The 16,087-nt window shown below is 42.3% G+C and overlaps 1 protein-coding gene across 3 annotated transcripts in view; it reads left to right on the top strand.

The window, feature by feature from the left end:
• The window catches only part of emilin2a (elastin microfibril interfacer 2a), a 27,008-nt gene extending 12,356 nt beyond the window's left edge, over positions 1-14,652 (top strand). For 2 of the 3 annotated variants that reach the window (XM_036216427.1, XM_024274001.2), the window contains 5 exons: positions 9,854-10,144; positions 11,305-11,367; positions 11,736-11,789; positions 11,863-12,006; positions 13,979-14,652. In XM_036216427.1, the coding sequence (XP_036072320.1) occupies positions 9,854-10,144; positions 11,305-11,367; positions 11,736-11,789; positions 11,863-12,006; positions 13,979-14,292 (866 nt within the window). In that variant the 3' untranslated portion in view covers positions 14,293-14,652. Of the gene's footprint in view, positions 1-9,853; positions 10,145-11,304; positions 11,442-11,735; positions 11,790-11,862; positions 12,007-13,978 lie in introns of all 3 variants that reach the window. The other variant, XM_024274002.2, reaches the window with a different exon arrangement.
• Positions 14,653-16,087: the final 1,435 nt, after the last annotated feature.

The following is a 16,087-nucleotide window of genomic DNA, read 5'->3' on the forward strand; positions in this document are numbered from 1 at the left end:
TTGACCTCGGTAAGAGGCCGCCATCTTGGATTTTCAAAGAAAAAAGGGTCGTAAACTCCTCCTAGGGATTTCAATGTATCTTCTCCCAATGGAGTGGTGGGGGCGGGTGGCACCTGCGAGTCACACATTGTCATTTGCAGCTTTAGAGTTGAGACACTACTTTAATATTAAATGCGATGTTTTCCTGTGACTGGATTTTTTCTTTTTTTTTTTTGTTGTTTATGATTTCCACAGCAGACAGATGCAGTCCTTAAAAGTTTACTTTTAAAGGGGCCACCATCCAAAACCAACTTTTTAAGTGTTGATTCCTCACTATAAACAACCCCAAATTGGTATTTTGATCCACTCATGAATTTCAGAGCATTCCTCTAAAAACCAACGTTTCAGCACCAGCCCCTCCCAACCCATGAAAACGAACTGGTTCCCTTGAGCTGACATCACAAATTGAGAACAGCCCCTTCTAGAAAGAATCTGCGCTGCTAGAACTGCCTCAAGGCTAACACGATCAATCTTTCACCGCTCAGCTGCGGTCATTATCCGCTAACTTTGCACTGGCTTTGTTGTACAGATAACCGTGAAGAGCCAAATAAATTTGCCGCTCAGCTAGCGGTGATCAGCCGCTAACTTTGATGCTTAGCTAGCAGTGATTTAGGATGACGTCATGAAATGGGCGACACCTACAAGGAGGGAAAGGCGGAGCCTCAGAAATCAAGGCGTCTTATTTTGGAAAGAAAAAAAACTCACGAAAATAACTAATATTTCAAAAATATTTGTTCTTTAGAGTGCCAAAGGTAATATATGATCACATATATTGATATATTTTACTGGCATAGGCCCTTTAAATGGATTTTCCCCTTTCGCCACATCACCAGTGTGAAGCGTCTTCCTAAGGACCCACACTGGATTCAGCTCATCACGGCCCCTGGGAATTGAACCCTGATTTCCCATGTGCCTGTAACCAGCCATCAGCCGCCTAAAGATTTTAGATTACTATTCAAGCTTTACTTTTATATTTTTGAATCCATCCATTTTCAGTGCTTGCTTTGGCTACAGATATCTCAGTGATGCCGTCATTTTTCCTTTGGATCTTTATGTAAAGACGTCTTCGTTACAACATATTGACGTTTTATTAGAAAACTCGGCTCCGACCATTAGCAGCTGTGATGTCGGGAGGCTGATTAACAGCACATTTACGTCCAGTCGTCGTCAGCTTCTGCTTAGATGTTTCTAAACATAATTCTCTGCAATATGCTAGTGTTAATGAAATGTCATTTCTACAGAAATAATGTGTGAATTTCTGCAAAGATGAGGAGACGGCTGACAGATTCCTGCTGTTTTTAGAACATGGGTATTTAAAGGATGGAGCTGAGAAAAATAAAGAAAAAAATGGATCGTTTTAGAAAGTAAAAATGTGTTGTTTTAATTCAGATCTTTTAGAAAAAAAGTCAAAAACTTTAAGTGTTGAATTTGTTTGGGACATCACAGTCAGTTCAGTGACATTTTGACCACAGATTTTACTACACAAGCTTCAGTAATTTGAGTTTGTTCTGGTTTTGGTTTAAGACATTTGGGGTTTGGACGTATTTAACCAAAGTCACTGCTGGAGACCAGAATCTAAAAAACAAAGTGGTTTAGCGTTTGGACTTAAACCAGAACGCTTGTGTTCCTTCTGTTTTTAGAAAACTCTTTTGTGGATTATCAGCTAGAGCTGCCACGATTAGTCGACTAATTGACGACTAATCGACTATTAAAATAGTCAACGACTAACTTAATAGTCGATTAGTCATTACTTTATATAATGGCATTCTGCTAGCTTTTTGGACTATCTTGGCATTTATTAAGATTTTTAAGGCTATTTTGGAGTTTTGCATGCTAGCTAATTTGTGCTTTTTTAAGAGTATTTTGGAGTTTAGCTAATATTTCAGCTACATGCTACCTGTTTTGTTTTTTTCAGTTTTTCAGGCTAATTTGGAGTTTAGCAAATATTCCAGCTATGTGCTAGCTGTTTTGGCCAACTTGTTGTTTTTTTCAGGTTTTAGGCTAATTTGACATTCAACTGATATTTTAGCTGTCTATTAGCTTTTGCGTTTTCAGTTATCAGCTTAAGCAATTTCAACAATCAACTTCAGCGTTTTTAGCCATCAATTTCAGCTATCAGCACTAGCATCTTTAGCGGCCAAATTTAGCTTACAGCATTCATAGTAGCATTAATAATAATATTACATTTGATTTTTAAAGTGCCTCTCTGGCCACTCAAGGACACTGCACTGTACTGCATCATCACAGGTAATGTTATATATCTAGTTTTCAGTTAGTTTAAAGCTAATGATGGTTAAGATGTTAGTCGACTAATCCAAAAAAACAATCAGAGATTTGTAGACTTTTAAAATAATCATTTGTGGCAGCACTAATATCAGCCACAGATTTAAAAAGTAAACGGTGATTCTGAGTTCTTTCCAGCAGGTTTCTCAGCCGAGTTCCTCTCCAGAGAAGGAAGTTGGTTCGTGGTTGAGCTGAAATTCTGTCTGAGACGGAAAAAAGTGTCTAAACAGATAAAGTGAAACTCTCCCAGCTTGGTGGGTGTGGTTGGTAGTTGGTGTGACTGTTTTCTGAGTTCATCCTCTGCTCACAGTCACATGGAGACCCCGAGGAGTCTGAGAACAGACGAGGTGTTGTAACACCAAACTGAAAGACGAAACTGGAATGGCGTTGCCTCAACGCAACGTGACGGCTGGATAGAACTGTGAGAGAGAAGTTGCAAAATGTTGGCGGCGGCGGCGGCTCGGCAGCAGCAGCTGCAGCCGAGGAGCTCTGCCCAGAACAACTGTAGTGCTGAGCTCTGGCTGTTTCCTCTGTGATGGGACGCGCTGTAAACATCTGTTTTCAGTTGTTCCCTCACAGACAGGAACGTCTCTGACAGGAGATCTGGCTGCTGAGTCTGACAGTGATTCAGCACCGATGCTGTAAAATCCTCCACGACTTTTGGTTTGGGGGAAACAGAAAAATAAGAAGAGCTGGATACTTTAATGTACTGCAAGGATACTTTATTTATAAATCAGACATCAAACATTTAAGAAGGGATTATTAAACTAAAACTCTTAGAAAAATGTTAAAATAAAGTTAAAATCGTGGGCGCCATATTAAGGCCCGCGGGCGCTACCCACCCCCGCCCTCTTCCTTTAACCCTGGCTGAGCAGCTGCTACAAGCCCCTCCCCCTCCTGCCACCCCAGCCAGAGCTGCACAATTGGCTCATCACCATAGCAACCATTTTAGGTTTTGGTTGTCAGGGGTGACGAACAAATTTATGTCATTTTTAGGAGAATCTGTAAAAGTGAACTTTTGGATTTCCTTAGCTACGACGCTTTTTTTGTTGACCACGCCCACATTCCTAATATGATCATATTGTTTGTCATATCAGTTCGTTCAGCTTGAGCCAGGGATTCATGTATTATATTTTTACAATATTCAGGTAGTAAATGTATGTGTGACAGAGGAACTTTTGGGAGCTCATCGCGCTAATGCTGCTGAAATCGTGAAAACTTTTAAACTAATATTTTGTTCCCCAAGTAGCTTTTTAACCCATTAGAGCTCACGGTGACATCAGTGTAACAGAAAAATAATAATATTAACATACCGAATGTGTTATATCCCACATACTTCATTGATGGAAACATGGTTCTGGGCTCTTATGGGTTAAATGACGCTCAAGAACTTGGGAGACAATAAATATAGGAGGAGTTTCAATTTATAAGACCTCCTCCAAAGGTCAAAGGTAAAAAATACATTCCTGTTTTGCTTATAGGTCAAATCCGAATTCTTCCCCTACAGCTTCTCCAACCGTAGGGCCATTTGAAGCTGTCGGGGTGTCCGAACTTTGTTAAAGGAAAGGAGTAGGAACTTAGAACTTGGTATCCCTCCGCCGGGAGGATGATCCGTACCACAGAACCACATTTCTTCACATAGGTGAGCTCTGAAGCATAGAAGTTTACATTTAAATATAACTAATGACGTTCTGTTTGAGCATGACTTTTAAAGTTATAAAACTAACGTTATGTATTTTAGCGATGGCAACTACGCGCTAATGTAGATAACTGGCAAATATTGATGACGTCATCGAGGGTTATTAACGTCTAAATTAAAATACACTATTTTTCCATAACTCTCCGTTTGGGGGGTTAAATGTAGAGGTAGGGAGAAGAATTCAGAATTGACTGGAGACTTAACCCAGCGGTGTGAGTGAAATATCGTGAAGATCATCAAAAAATGTGAAAATCACCAAATTACTTTGCCACAAAATTGTTGCCAAGCTGTAGGTCCTGTTTAATGTCCCGGGTTCGTTAGTGGATTTGGACGTTTTTTGAGCCCCATAAGACATTTTGATGGTTTCTCCAGCTGTCATGTCATCATTTTACTTAGGGCTGGGATCGATAATTTCCATGATTTTTTTTAGATCCCTTCAATTCTTCTATTCACATTTGAGTATACACATTCGTACACATTTGTTTAGAAATGCATAATTAATCTACTATATGTTTTTAATATATTTATATTAATCTGATCCAGTTCACATACTGTAAAATTTATTAGTAAAATAATGATTGTTAATATCATCCAGTGCTTCTCCTGGAGGGCGTTTCAGTTTGTCCACTAGGTGGCGATCACACTATAGCATTACAGCTTATTCTAGAAGAAGAAGAAAGTATTATCAAAAAACGATGTTTCAGAAAATTCATATAAAAATGTTGTAATGTATGTTTATGTCAACTAAGTGTTAGCATTAGCCGTCCAATTGGAAATTCCATTAAACGTTAGCATCAAGCTAGTGGACTTCAGCTGTATGTGCTAAATCGATTTATATCTTTTATAAATCGATTATTGATCTATTAAGCTTAAATTGATTCAAATCGCTTTTTGTTAACCCAGCACTAATTTTATTTTAGGGGGTCAAAAGTTCATTACAGAACATACAGGATACTCTGTAAATGTTGGTGAGTTTTAGTTTTTACCACATAGTGACTAATCCGCTTTAATGTTCTGACATCATCCCGACTCTCAGCTCCGGTCCAGCCGGTACCTGCCGGGGTCGTCTCCTCAGAGCGTCTCTCACTCCCTCCTTCCTCTCTGCACACTTTTCACCTCAAACTCGTCCTTCCAGGAATGAAAGAGGGCTTCTGCTTCCCCTTCTCCTTCTCCTTCTCCTTCTCCTTCTGCTTCTCCTTCTCCTTCTCCTTCTGCTTCCCCTTCTCCTTCTCCTTCTCCTTCTCCTTCTGCTTCTCCTTCTCCTTCTCCTTCTCCTTCTCCTTCATTCCTTAAAGTGCACAAGAGGCCGTCAGAAAATGAGAAAAGTTGCGTTTTTTCTTCTTTACCGCGGGGATAAAATGAAGCCTTTGATTTCATGGATCAATGCTTCGCGGCTGATGGTTGTGGGTATTTATTGGAGAGACGGGCGTGAAGATGGTGTGTCTGCTGTGATGAGGAACTACAAGAGAGGAGCGACACATGAAAGGCTTTTTGAAGTCGCACACATCTGACACACACACACACAGTGGGTTTATGATTTAAAAACCTCTCATTTTCTTAATGAAAGTTAAAGTTAAAGTTAAAGTCCCACTATTTGTCACGCACCTAGGTGTGTGAAATTTGTTCTCCGCATTTGACCCATCCCCTGGGGGAGCGGTGAGCTGCAGACACAGCTGCGCTCGGGAACCATTTGGTGGTTGTTTAACCCCCCAGTCCAACTCCTTAGTGCTGAGTGCCAAGCAGAGAGGCACCGGGTCCCATTTTTAGAGTCTTTGGTATGACTCGGCCGGGATTTGAACCCACGACCTTCCAGTCTCAGGGCGGACACTCTACCACAAGGCCACTGAGCTGGTTCCACCTTTGTTGAGTTGAAATCACTAATTATATGAAAACTGTTTTTCACAAGCAAACAAATTAGTTTTTTTTTTAATGAAAATAATGAATCAAAGCCAAAACTAATCATGGAAACTGTTGGCGGCCGTGCACGGCCCTTTGGGGAATAAATGGATAAAATGACGGCGAGCGCACGTCAAGAAAGAGCAGCGCCTTACAGGGATTGATGGATGACTGTGAGGGAAGCCACACCCCCCTCTCCTGACATCACTTCCACGCCACCCCGCTCCTGGGGGACCGCCTCCCTGTCACACGCCGTGAGAAACATCTGGCCGCCGCAGTCGAGGGGTGTACGGCGAGGCGTGGCGGCGGCGTCCTGAAGGAGGAAATGAAGAAACAACTCCTGACGGTCTCTCCTCCATGATTGCTGACTTTAATTTGTTTCTCTCGTCCACATGCGGCTCCTGCGGTAGAACATGGCTGCATGTGTTTCAGATGAAGCGAAGTAATGGCTGCACTAATTCAAGACTCGCTCAGACCGAACTCTAAACACATTAGAATGATATTGACTTTCTGAGGCGCTCCAATATTTCCTGCAGCCACGACGCGCTATTATTTACAGCCAATAAAAATGATTTGTGATAAGTGAGGTAATTAACTCTGACTTGGGGGGGCTGCGGTCGGGGTCAGCCCTGGACGGCGTCTTAATTTAGCCGCCACTCCGAAGCGAGAGAGAGAGAAGCTGTCAGGTTTGATGGACGATCTGTGAACCTTTTGCTCTCTGTGGAGGTTTCTGTTCGTCTGTGGGACAGAAGTCTTATTTACGGTGGTGCAGCGGTTGGCACTCACGTCTGACTGCAAGTTCGAATCCCGGCTGGGACCATTCCGTGTGGAGTTAGCGTGTTCTCTCCGTGTGTGGGGGGGGTGGGGGTTCTCCAGACAGTCCAGCTTCCTCCACTGACTGTTTCTGAGAACTGGACTGAGCGAGTGTGATGTAGTGCCGCCACAAACGATTATTTTAATAGTCGACTAATCGCCGATTATTTTTTCCGATGAGTCGACTAATCGGGTCATGGCAAACTGGATGTAGAGCACACATCTGAACCATCATTAGCTTTAAACTAACTAAAAACTAGATATACAGCATTACCTGTGATAATGTGAATGCTGGAAGCTGAATCAGGGCACTGAAGATGCTAGTGCTGATAGCTAAAAAACTGAAGTTGATAACCAGCTAAAATGTTAATTAAATGCCAAGTTAGCCAAAATAGCTAGCATGCAGCTGAAATATTAGCTAAACGACTCCAAAATAGCTTAAAAAACCTTAATAAATGCCAAAATAGTAAAAAAAAAAGCCAGAATGCCATTATAACTTTTACCTTTACTACCCTCTGACTGTATATAATATAAAGTAACGACTAATTGATTATTAAATTAGTCGACTAATCATGGCAGCCCTAGTGTGATGTCATGCACAGAAAACGTTTTTTTACCGTGGACGCTGCCATTGGAGCCAGACGGCGTCAGTGTTACAGCCGTGATTGGTCGGAGTCGATCTTGGTTGTTGCTTCTAAGGCAATCCCACTCGTCAGTCAGGAGTGCCAGCAGGCTCCACCTACTTTAATTAAGGCTTCCGATTGGCTAGTTTATTCTATGGTCAGTTTTGCAAGTTTTTGAGCCAATTCTGCAGTTAGCCAGACGGTGGCAGGCACATTTTTACTCGCTCCTCGACGATCGCCGAGATTTTAGGAAAAAGCTCAAATTTTACAACAACCGGAGGATGTTCCTCTAATGGTGCATTCACACCGAACGCGGCTGATGCGGCTGTGGCAACAAGTTTCAATGCTAGGTCATGTAAAGACTCAATCTGCCGCTCCGTGATGCGATTTCGGCAGCAAGTTTGACGCAGTGCGTCAACCAACCAATCAGGGACTCCGCTTTGAGCACGTGACGTTTTCAGATAAAAGAGTTGAAATAAACATTCAAGATGGCCGATCATTGTGAGGATTTTCGTCATGAACTTCTATCCATTTTCTCGACCCATGGGGGCCGCTAGGTTCCCAGAAACTGTCCCGGTTACTTTTGGGCGAAGCCGGGACACACCCTGGATAGATGGGGTGATGGCGTGGAATCTTGAAGATTCTGCCGATGCCTCCCCATCACACAGTGGCAGCTGTATTAGTGACCGTAGCATAAATGTAATAACTCTCATGACAAAAATATCTTTACAAAGTGATACAGTCCAATGGTTTCTCCCACAGTCCAAAACCCCGCCTTTGTCCAACAATAGCTGGGATGCTGGTTACCCCAAAGGGATTGGATGGACGTTTGTCTTCTTGTCGCTGCTGCATCAACTTCCCCTCATAAGTGATCATAAACAGCTTGCTGGTCTTGATTGTTTGTTCGGCTCCATCGCTGTGTCTGTAAACATAAACAAAGGCGCTCTTGTTCGTGGTCATCCGGGGCTGCAGTCTGCGGGCGGGCCGGCGGTTCGTCAGACTGAACCACGAGGAAGCTGTTGACAGGAACAGTCTGACCCCGTTTGTCTGACGGAGGAGAACACTTTGGTTCTCCACGCTGGAACTGAAGGATTCGGATCCTCAGATCCATCTTTCTCTTTCAGGGATGTTGGATTTGACCAGAACAGTTCTGATCGTGAGCTCCCTGTGATGTTCTGGTCATTCCTCAGCAGGATGACCTTCTATAGAAGGTTGAAGAGAGTTGCTTTAAACACAAGAAGAAGAAATGTATTTATAGCTCTTTTCACAAGTAAAAACCACAAAATACTTTACAAGACATGATTAAAATGCAACACAAATGTAATCAAATAGGATAAAATAAAACAACATTAGTAAAAACAAGTAAAAGTCAGTCAAACAGATAAAAGTTAACTAAAAAGCCCATGTGAATAAAAATGTCCTAAATGCAAATGTCTTATAAATGAACACTTAGTGGTCAAGGGCGTTTTTGAACTATGCAATTTGATCCAATAATTTATCTTTATACAGTTTTTATGGCTTTCTATCCATCTGTTTACTTTTAGCCAAAATCAAAAAAAGGTCATTTTCTAGGACATAGTTTCTGCAGAGCAGCAGGAGTTTATTAAAAACTCACCTCTGAGTTGTGGGCGGGACTGTTTGCACAGGGTAAGCCCGCCCCCTTTCCCCTTACTATTGCTGAGAACTCTCTGTCTACAAGCTCTCCTGCCGCCCTGGAGAACCTAAGAACACATTTTTTCTTTGCTTTTAAATTCAGTTTGACTTTTTTTGTTTGCTCAAAAAGCAGCAGCCAAAGAATAAAAAATATACAGAAAAAGTGGTTCACTGGGGTTACATGTATTAAATATTAAACAAAAAGTGTCAGATTTTGGCCCGTCAGCCGTTATTCAGTCAGTAGTGGTTCCAATAAAGATAAATCTAAAAACTTCATATTAATCTCAGATTAACAACTAAGAAAAAGTCAGTTTGACAGAAGCAGCATACCTGTGAGTCCTTAGTGTTGATCTGAGGTCATCTGCTTCTCTCAGAACTCCGGTCTGGTTTCATCCTCAGTAAACACGCCGTCGGTCGGTTTCTCCTCCAGACTCCAAGTTCTCCTTGCAGATTTCTAACCTTGTTCATCGCCTGATATTTAGGTCGACATTTTCTGGAAACAATCTAATTGTGTTTTTAAATGCAGAAATCCATTTGACACCGACTGTTGGGCCAAACCCGCCGTTTGTCCTGAGGCTGACCGGAGCGGCGCAGCTGATGTCTGTGCCCGCGGGGGCTCCGACAGGCCGCCGCCGTCGTCACCGCGCTGCCTAAAACTCATTTCTTTGACCCGCCCAATTTGTTTTCATGCAGAGTATTAAAGTTACAGGAGGTCAGCCTGGATTTGGGCCGTCGCCTGAATGCAGATGTTTAAATAAAGATTCATGAGATTAACGCGGAGACAGAAACCTTTTTCTGAGGGACCGTTTTGATGCATATGAGCAGGAGTTTGTTCATCTGTCCACAGCAATGAGACCGGACCGGCCGGCGGCGTCTTTCCCAGATCCAACCAAAGCCAGAATCCAGCAAATCCACATCCCCATCATCCTCCCGCCGCAGCCCGTCCAGCCCGGCGTGAACGTCATAAAGGTCAGCCCTCCGAGCGACCCGTCCAGAGCCCGGCAGCCAGCTCGGCCCGTCAGGCCTGTGGTGGAGGCGGGGGAGGCGGGGCCTCCCGGGTACATCAGCAGGGTGACGGTGCGCCGAGGATCCGAGGACTCGTCCAGAAAATCCGTCAAAGGCTTCGCCGGAGCTCCAGGTCAGTCCTGAGTTCACGTGTTCATATCCGTCACGCCGTGTGGTCAGCATGTTCTACAGAGGACTCTGATGAAGATGTTTGCGGAGCAGAACTTCCACCTCAACACTTTGAGTGCTTTGGATTTGGTTTTTCAGTTTTAGTTTCTTGAAGTCTGCAGATTTGGCTTTTGGGGCTTTTTATTTCTTGAGCCCAAAATCATCTTAAAGGAGCCTGAGGCGGAACAGGAGCTGCATCCTCGAAGTATAAATATTATATTCAGTTTTAAATTCAGCTCAAACTCCTTTATGTTTGAGTAAAAACTAATCCCTTCCCCCCACTCCTCCATTTAGCCCTCGTGTCTCATAATTCAGACATCACTTCCTCTTGATGACATCATCAATAGTCGCCGTCAGCTACGTTGGCGAGGAGCTTCTAGCACTCAAACATACATAAGAACACTTTTATAACTTTAAAAAGGTCACGCTAAAACAGAAAGTCTTTACTTACATTTAAATTTAATTCAGTTTTATTTATATAGCCTGACATCACAATAACAGTCGTCTCAACGGGCTTCATACCAGTAACTGTACAAAAATATAAAATCATCATAAAATATAAACAGCTGATTGCTAAACTAAACTAGAAAATGAGCTGCAATAAAGCTAGTGTGAAAGATTTTTGCTGTAATAGTCGCTGAAGATGCTGAAGTTTGTTGCTGAAAATTGTGACACAATTTACTTTAATTGCGGCAGAGATTTACTGAAAATGCAAAAAACTTTTGCAAAATACTAAATTTGCTAAAAAAATGGACATGCCAGTTTTTTGCTAAATATTCAGTGTTTTTTCTTTCTGTTGTACATTTTCTTTAATACAATATAGACCCAGGGAAGAATAATATCAGTTAGACTGAAATTCTATTCATTAACATTCATTTCCAGCACAAACTGCTTTGATTTAGTTTCATTTTGCTGTAATTTCCCATGATCCTTCATGGAGCATCTTCATCCTCAGAGGAAAGAAACTGATTTTAATGAAACTAACTTGAATCTTTGATGCTGCTTCATAATCTTTAAGCCCCTCCCCTTCTGTCAGCTGATAGTTTAGAAGGTCAGACAGCTTGAAAAGCCTCAAACCTTTGTCCTCAGATGTGATGAAAGGTGTTTGTCATCTGTGTGTTGCAGGGTATCTTCCTCCTCCTCCTCTTCCTCCTCTGGAGCCGGCGTCGTTCAAACCCGACGCCAGAGGTACTCCGGCGCTTCACCTTCATCCTCGGTTTTTCTTTCATATCCGCCTGTTGCAGACAGCAGACTGGAAAAGGGTGAATAATGAGCATCCTGGGAGTGCGAGGGAGGGAGTGAGATCTGGCTGCTCGGTTGGAGAAAGTGTGGGAGGACTGTGGAAGAGTTTTAGGATTGTGAAAGGAGCTCAGAAAACTTTTGACTGCGGCTGATGTGGAAACGTTTGGAGGGAAAAGTGAAGGATCCACTTTTCTGCACCGCCTCTGACCTCACAGACGACTGAAGCGTAGAAGCTCCACATGTTTATGAATATAGAGAAGAGCCGCTCGCAGCTCTGCTGCAGAAATAATAATAAAGCTGGTTTTTGTCTGCAGTTCTGGGGGCAGCAAAGGTCTCCTGGAGGCATCAAGCTCCGCCCATCTCTCCTGGTTAGAACGCTCCAGATTCTGCTGTGGTTCGGGCGTTTGCAGTTTGTTGTAACTCGAGTTGTTTTTCCTTCAGTTTCCGTGGACGACGGCGCCTTCACCGACCCCTTCTCCTTCTCCGTTGGTCTCTCCCAGGAGTCCCCCTTCACAGGGGATTTTGGGTTCATCCGCTTCAACAGGGTGCTGGTTAATGATGGCGGACACTACGACCCCCGCACAGGTACAATGAGACGATGAGGTTTCAGAGGTAGAGCAGCCACGGCGAGTCGACTGATCGACGACTGATTGACTATTGAAATAGTCGACTAATTTAATAGTCGATTAGTCGTTACTTTATATTATGTGGAGTCAGAGTGTAGTAAAGTTGAAAGTTATATCAGCGTTATGCCACCTTTGTGGACTATTTAAGAATGTTCAGGCTATTTTGGGGTTTAGCTAATATCTCAGCTACATACTAGCTATTTTGGCTAATTTAGCCTTTTGTTTAGGACATTTTGGAGTTAGGCTAATATTTCAGCTACATGCTAGATGTTTTGGCAAACTTAGGCTTTTTTCAGTTGTTCAGGCTAATTTGGCATTTAGCTAATGTTTTAGCTGGCTATCAGCTACAGCAATTTCAGCTTTTAGCTTCAGTGTTTTTAGCTATCAATTTCAGCATCTTCAGGAGGCAAATTCAGCTTCCAGCATTCACACTAGCATTATCACAGGTAATGCTATATATCTAGTTTTTAGTTAGTTTAAAGCTAAAGATGGTAAAGATGTGAACTTTACATCCAGTTTGCACATGACCCCATTTGACGATTAATTGAAAAAATAATTGGTGATGAATCGACTAAAATAATTGTTTGTTGCAGCACTTTTCAGAAGTAAAGGAGAAGAAACTCAGCAAAATGCTGAATTTCTGTGACCAAACATGATGCATTGTGGGAAATGTAGGCATGCCAGATTCATGTCTAAAATATAATTTTACCAAAACAAATCCTTCACGTTTTCTGGACTCTTTTCCTCCGGGTAAAAGGAAAATGGTTCAGAGGAAATAAAAAACAAAACTTGATACGTTTCTTGGATGCAGCTTTTCCTAAAGATAAACGCAGCGACAGCAGATTAGCAGCTTAACCACGAGACGGTCCATAAAGAGAACACTCAGATGGAGAACACAAACTCCCTGGTGTTCCTTCTAACTTTAAAAATAAAATATCTCTTCTTTTCATTTCAGTTTGCTGTAAAAGTTTGTACCTTTTATCCCCAGCAGCTGCTCAGACTGTCTGTGGGACGATATAGAAACAAAAAGCATCTTTGATTCTCCTCAGCTTGAGCGGTAAAACCGGGGTGTCCACATCCAGGCCCTGAGGGCCGCCAGCCTCCTTTCTAAACCCCTCCGGCGTTGCAGCTCCGCCTGGTGAAGCTCATCTGATCCGGCCGCAGGCGGGACGGGGATTGTTGGAAACCAGCAGTTCAGCTGCACTGAGGCCACAAAGAATTGTGGGATTGGATCATTAGCTGATTCTGCACTAAGTAGAAGGACTGCTGATCATGTTTACTATTGATAACACTGAATTTTACAGATAATTCAAATTTAATTGACGCCAATGCTTATTAAAGACAGAGTATTACTGATTTCACCAATAGTTTCAAAATGTGGAAATATTATCCAAAAAATATGTCTTCTTCTGCATATTGTGAGTAATTAGAGCCGATTTTCTTTACCAATTATCGCAGTATCGTGATATCGATATCGTGAGCCATATATCACATGGTATGGTTAGATACCCAGTGATTCCCAGGCCTAACCTGAGATGTTCTCCATTCGGGGGATCTTCTCAGTTTACACATTTGATTTGACAGTTTTACGCCGGATCTCCTCCCTGACACAACCATGTATTTCATCCGAGATAGGAGACCCAAATCTGGAGAGCAGCTTGAGATGGTTCCCGTTAAAGGATGTATGAAGGTGTAGTTTGCAGGGACAGATCTGCTCAGGTCTGGAGGCCTCAGACCTGTCAGGTCGATGGAGATCAGGAGGACGACAGCATAAACGTCTGTTCTGCAGCTTTCCTCCCGTTTTATATCTGAGACTCTGGAAAGTTTAAAGCTGGAATATTTCAGGAGGGATTCTGGGGCGGAGCAAAGATTTGGTGGAGTTAGGGGAGCAGAAAACCAGTTTCAGTTTTGCGCGTTTGTTTCATCCACAGGGATCTTCTCGGTCCCTCAGGACGGCCGGTACCTGGTTTCCGGCCTTCTGACGGCGCAGCGCGGCGAGCGCGTGGAGGCCGTGCTGTCCGTGTCCGACCGCAGCGTCCAGAGGCTGCGGAGCTCGGAGCGGTCGGCGGCCGGGGGGAGCTGCAGCTGCGGGGGCTCCGTGTCCTTCGGCGTGGTCCTCCCCCTCAGGAAAGGAGACCGCGTGGGTCTCATGAGGACTGGAGGCCAGCTGGCGTCCAGCGAGGCCCGGGAGATCCTCTCCACCTACAGCGCCATCTTCCTGTACGCCCCCCAGGCCAGAAGATAGCTGCAGCCGGGGGGGCGGCGAGGACTCCAGATAAACCGGATGAAACAGCTTTTTGACTGATTGATTGTGAAAATCTTCACCTATATGTTCATTTTAAATCCTGCGGTCCCCAGAACGCCGAGAGTTTGTATCTAATATATTTGTGAATGTCTGTAGAACTGTAAATTAACATGGAAACGCAGAAAAAGTCTTTTTTTTACTTCAGATCCCGAAGGCTCTGTACAGGACGATCAACCGTCAGTGGAATTATTGTGGGAAATAAACGGATAAATGAATAAAACGGATAAAACACCCGAGATTTTCTGAGATGAACAAACGCAGGGACTGCACATGAATAATAAACTGACATTTGGGAAAAACGACGAGGCTTTTTTATTAAAGTTGCAAACTTGGCCGGCGTCTGGAGCCTCTCGAGTCATTTTATAAAGTAGGTGTGGATTTAAAAAATAAGACTCAACCCTATGATCGTCAGTGTTTTCCAAAGGGAAACATGCAGCCGTCATCGTTCTAATTCTACAGAAAAACCTGATTATTTCAAAGTAAACTCATATAAATTGGTTTTGTTATAAACCTGAAAAGTCTATTAATTTGTCCAAATGTCCTCACCAATCCTTAGTTAGAGCTCATCTTTTGGGGGGTAGCACATCTAAAATTTACAAATAAAGAGCCCTGAAAATTTCCCAGAAGCCTCTGTGAAAAATAAATATGCCTGTATATGAGAACTGGACTGAGTTTTATTTTTAACATCTTCTAAAATAAACTCATTTTTGATATTTTTTCTGTACTTCAAGTTAATGGTGGGCGATAGAAAAGACACTATTGTGCCATTTCTCTTCTATCGTTTTTGTTTATTTTAATCACTGAACTTTAGTGCAAAAAAAAAAATATTTTCCTAGTGAAAAAAACTTGAAACTGTTGTGCATTTAAAAACAATGTTTCTCATTTGTAACTACCCTATGGGGTCAAATCAGGATCTGCTTAAAGTGAACAAAAAAACAGATTGTAAATTTGAAAAAAAAAAAAAAATCAAAATTTAAAACAGTTTTAAACTCAAAAATAAATATTTAAAACGTGAAGGAATTATTGAAAATTTGAAAAAATAAAATTGAAAACTGGGAAAAAATATTGAAAATTTGGGAAAAAGAATGTTAATTTGAAACTTGGGGGGAAAAAAAACTAAGAGTGTTACTAATTAAAAAAAGTTAATTTGTCATTTCAAATTTCCTTTTTTTGTTTCTTCCTCTTTTCAGTTTTCTGTTTTCAGTTTTAACTCAGAGTTTTTGCTGTCGAGATGATCCTAATTTTACATGGGGGCGGAGCTCTGAGCTCATTGGCTACTAGGACATGTTTCCCATGATCCTCTAAGTTTCTCACACTTTCAGTTTTTTCATTCACTTTAAGCGGATCCTGATTTGACCCCATACTACTCATTACATGTTAATTGAAAAACTCAGAAAAGTAAGTAATGACATTTGTTCCTTTATTGATAGAATAACTGAAAATATACTTTATTGTGGTATATCGTGATATGTATTGTTATTTAAAATAATCTAGATCATGATATACACTGTTTTTTTCATATCTCCCAGCACTAGTTCAAGTTATAAAGTGACCAATCAGATGCCTCAACAAAAGTAGGCGGAGCTTGTTGGCCCCCCACACCCAACGTTCAAAACTTTTCACAGATTTTGTGTAGCCCACCTTCAAGTAGGAAGGGGTGGGGTATTCCAACATGCTCACCCCTGATTGTCGAGAGTGGTTGCCATAGAAACTCAAACACTTAGAGTCCCCAAAC

The sequence above is a fragment of the Oryzias melastigma genome, linkage group LG17, assembly GCF_002922805.2.
Source record: "Oryzias melastigma strain HK-1 linkage group LG17, ASM292280v2, whole genome shotgun sequence".
NCBI lineage: Eukaryota > Metazoa > Chordata > Actinopteri > Beloniformes > Adrianichthyidae > Oryzias > Oryzias melastigma.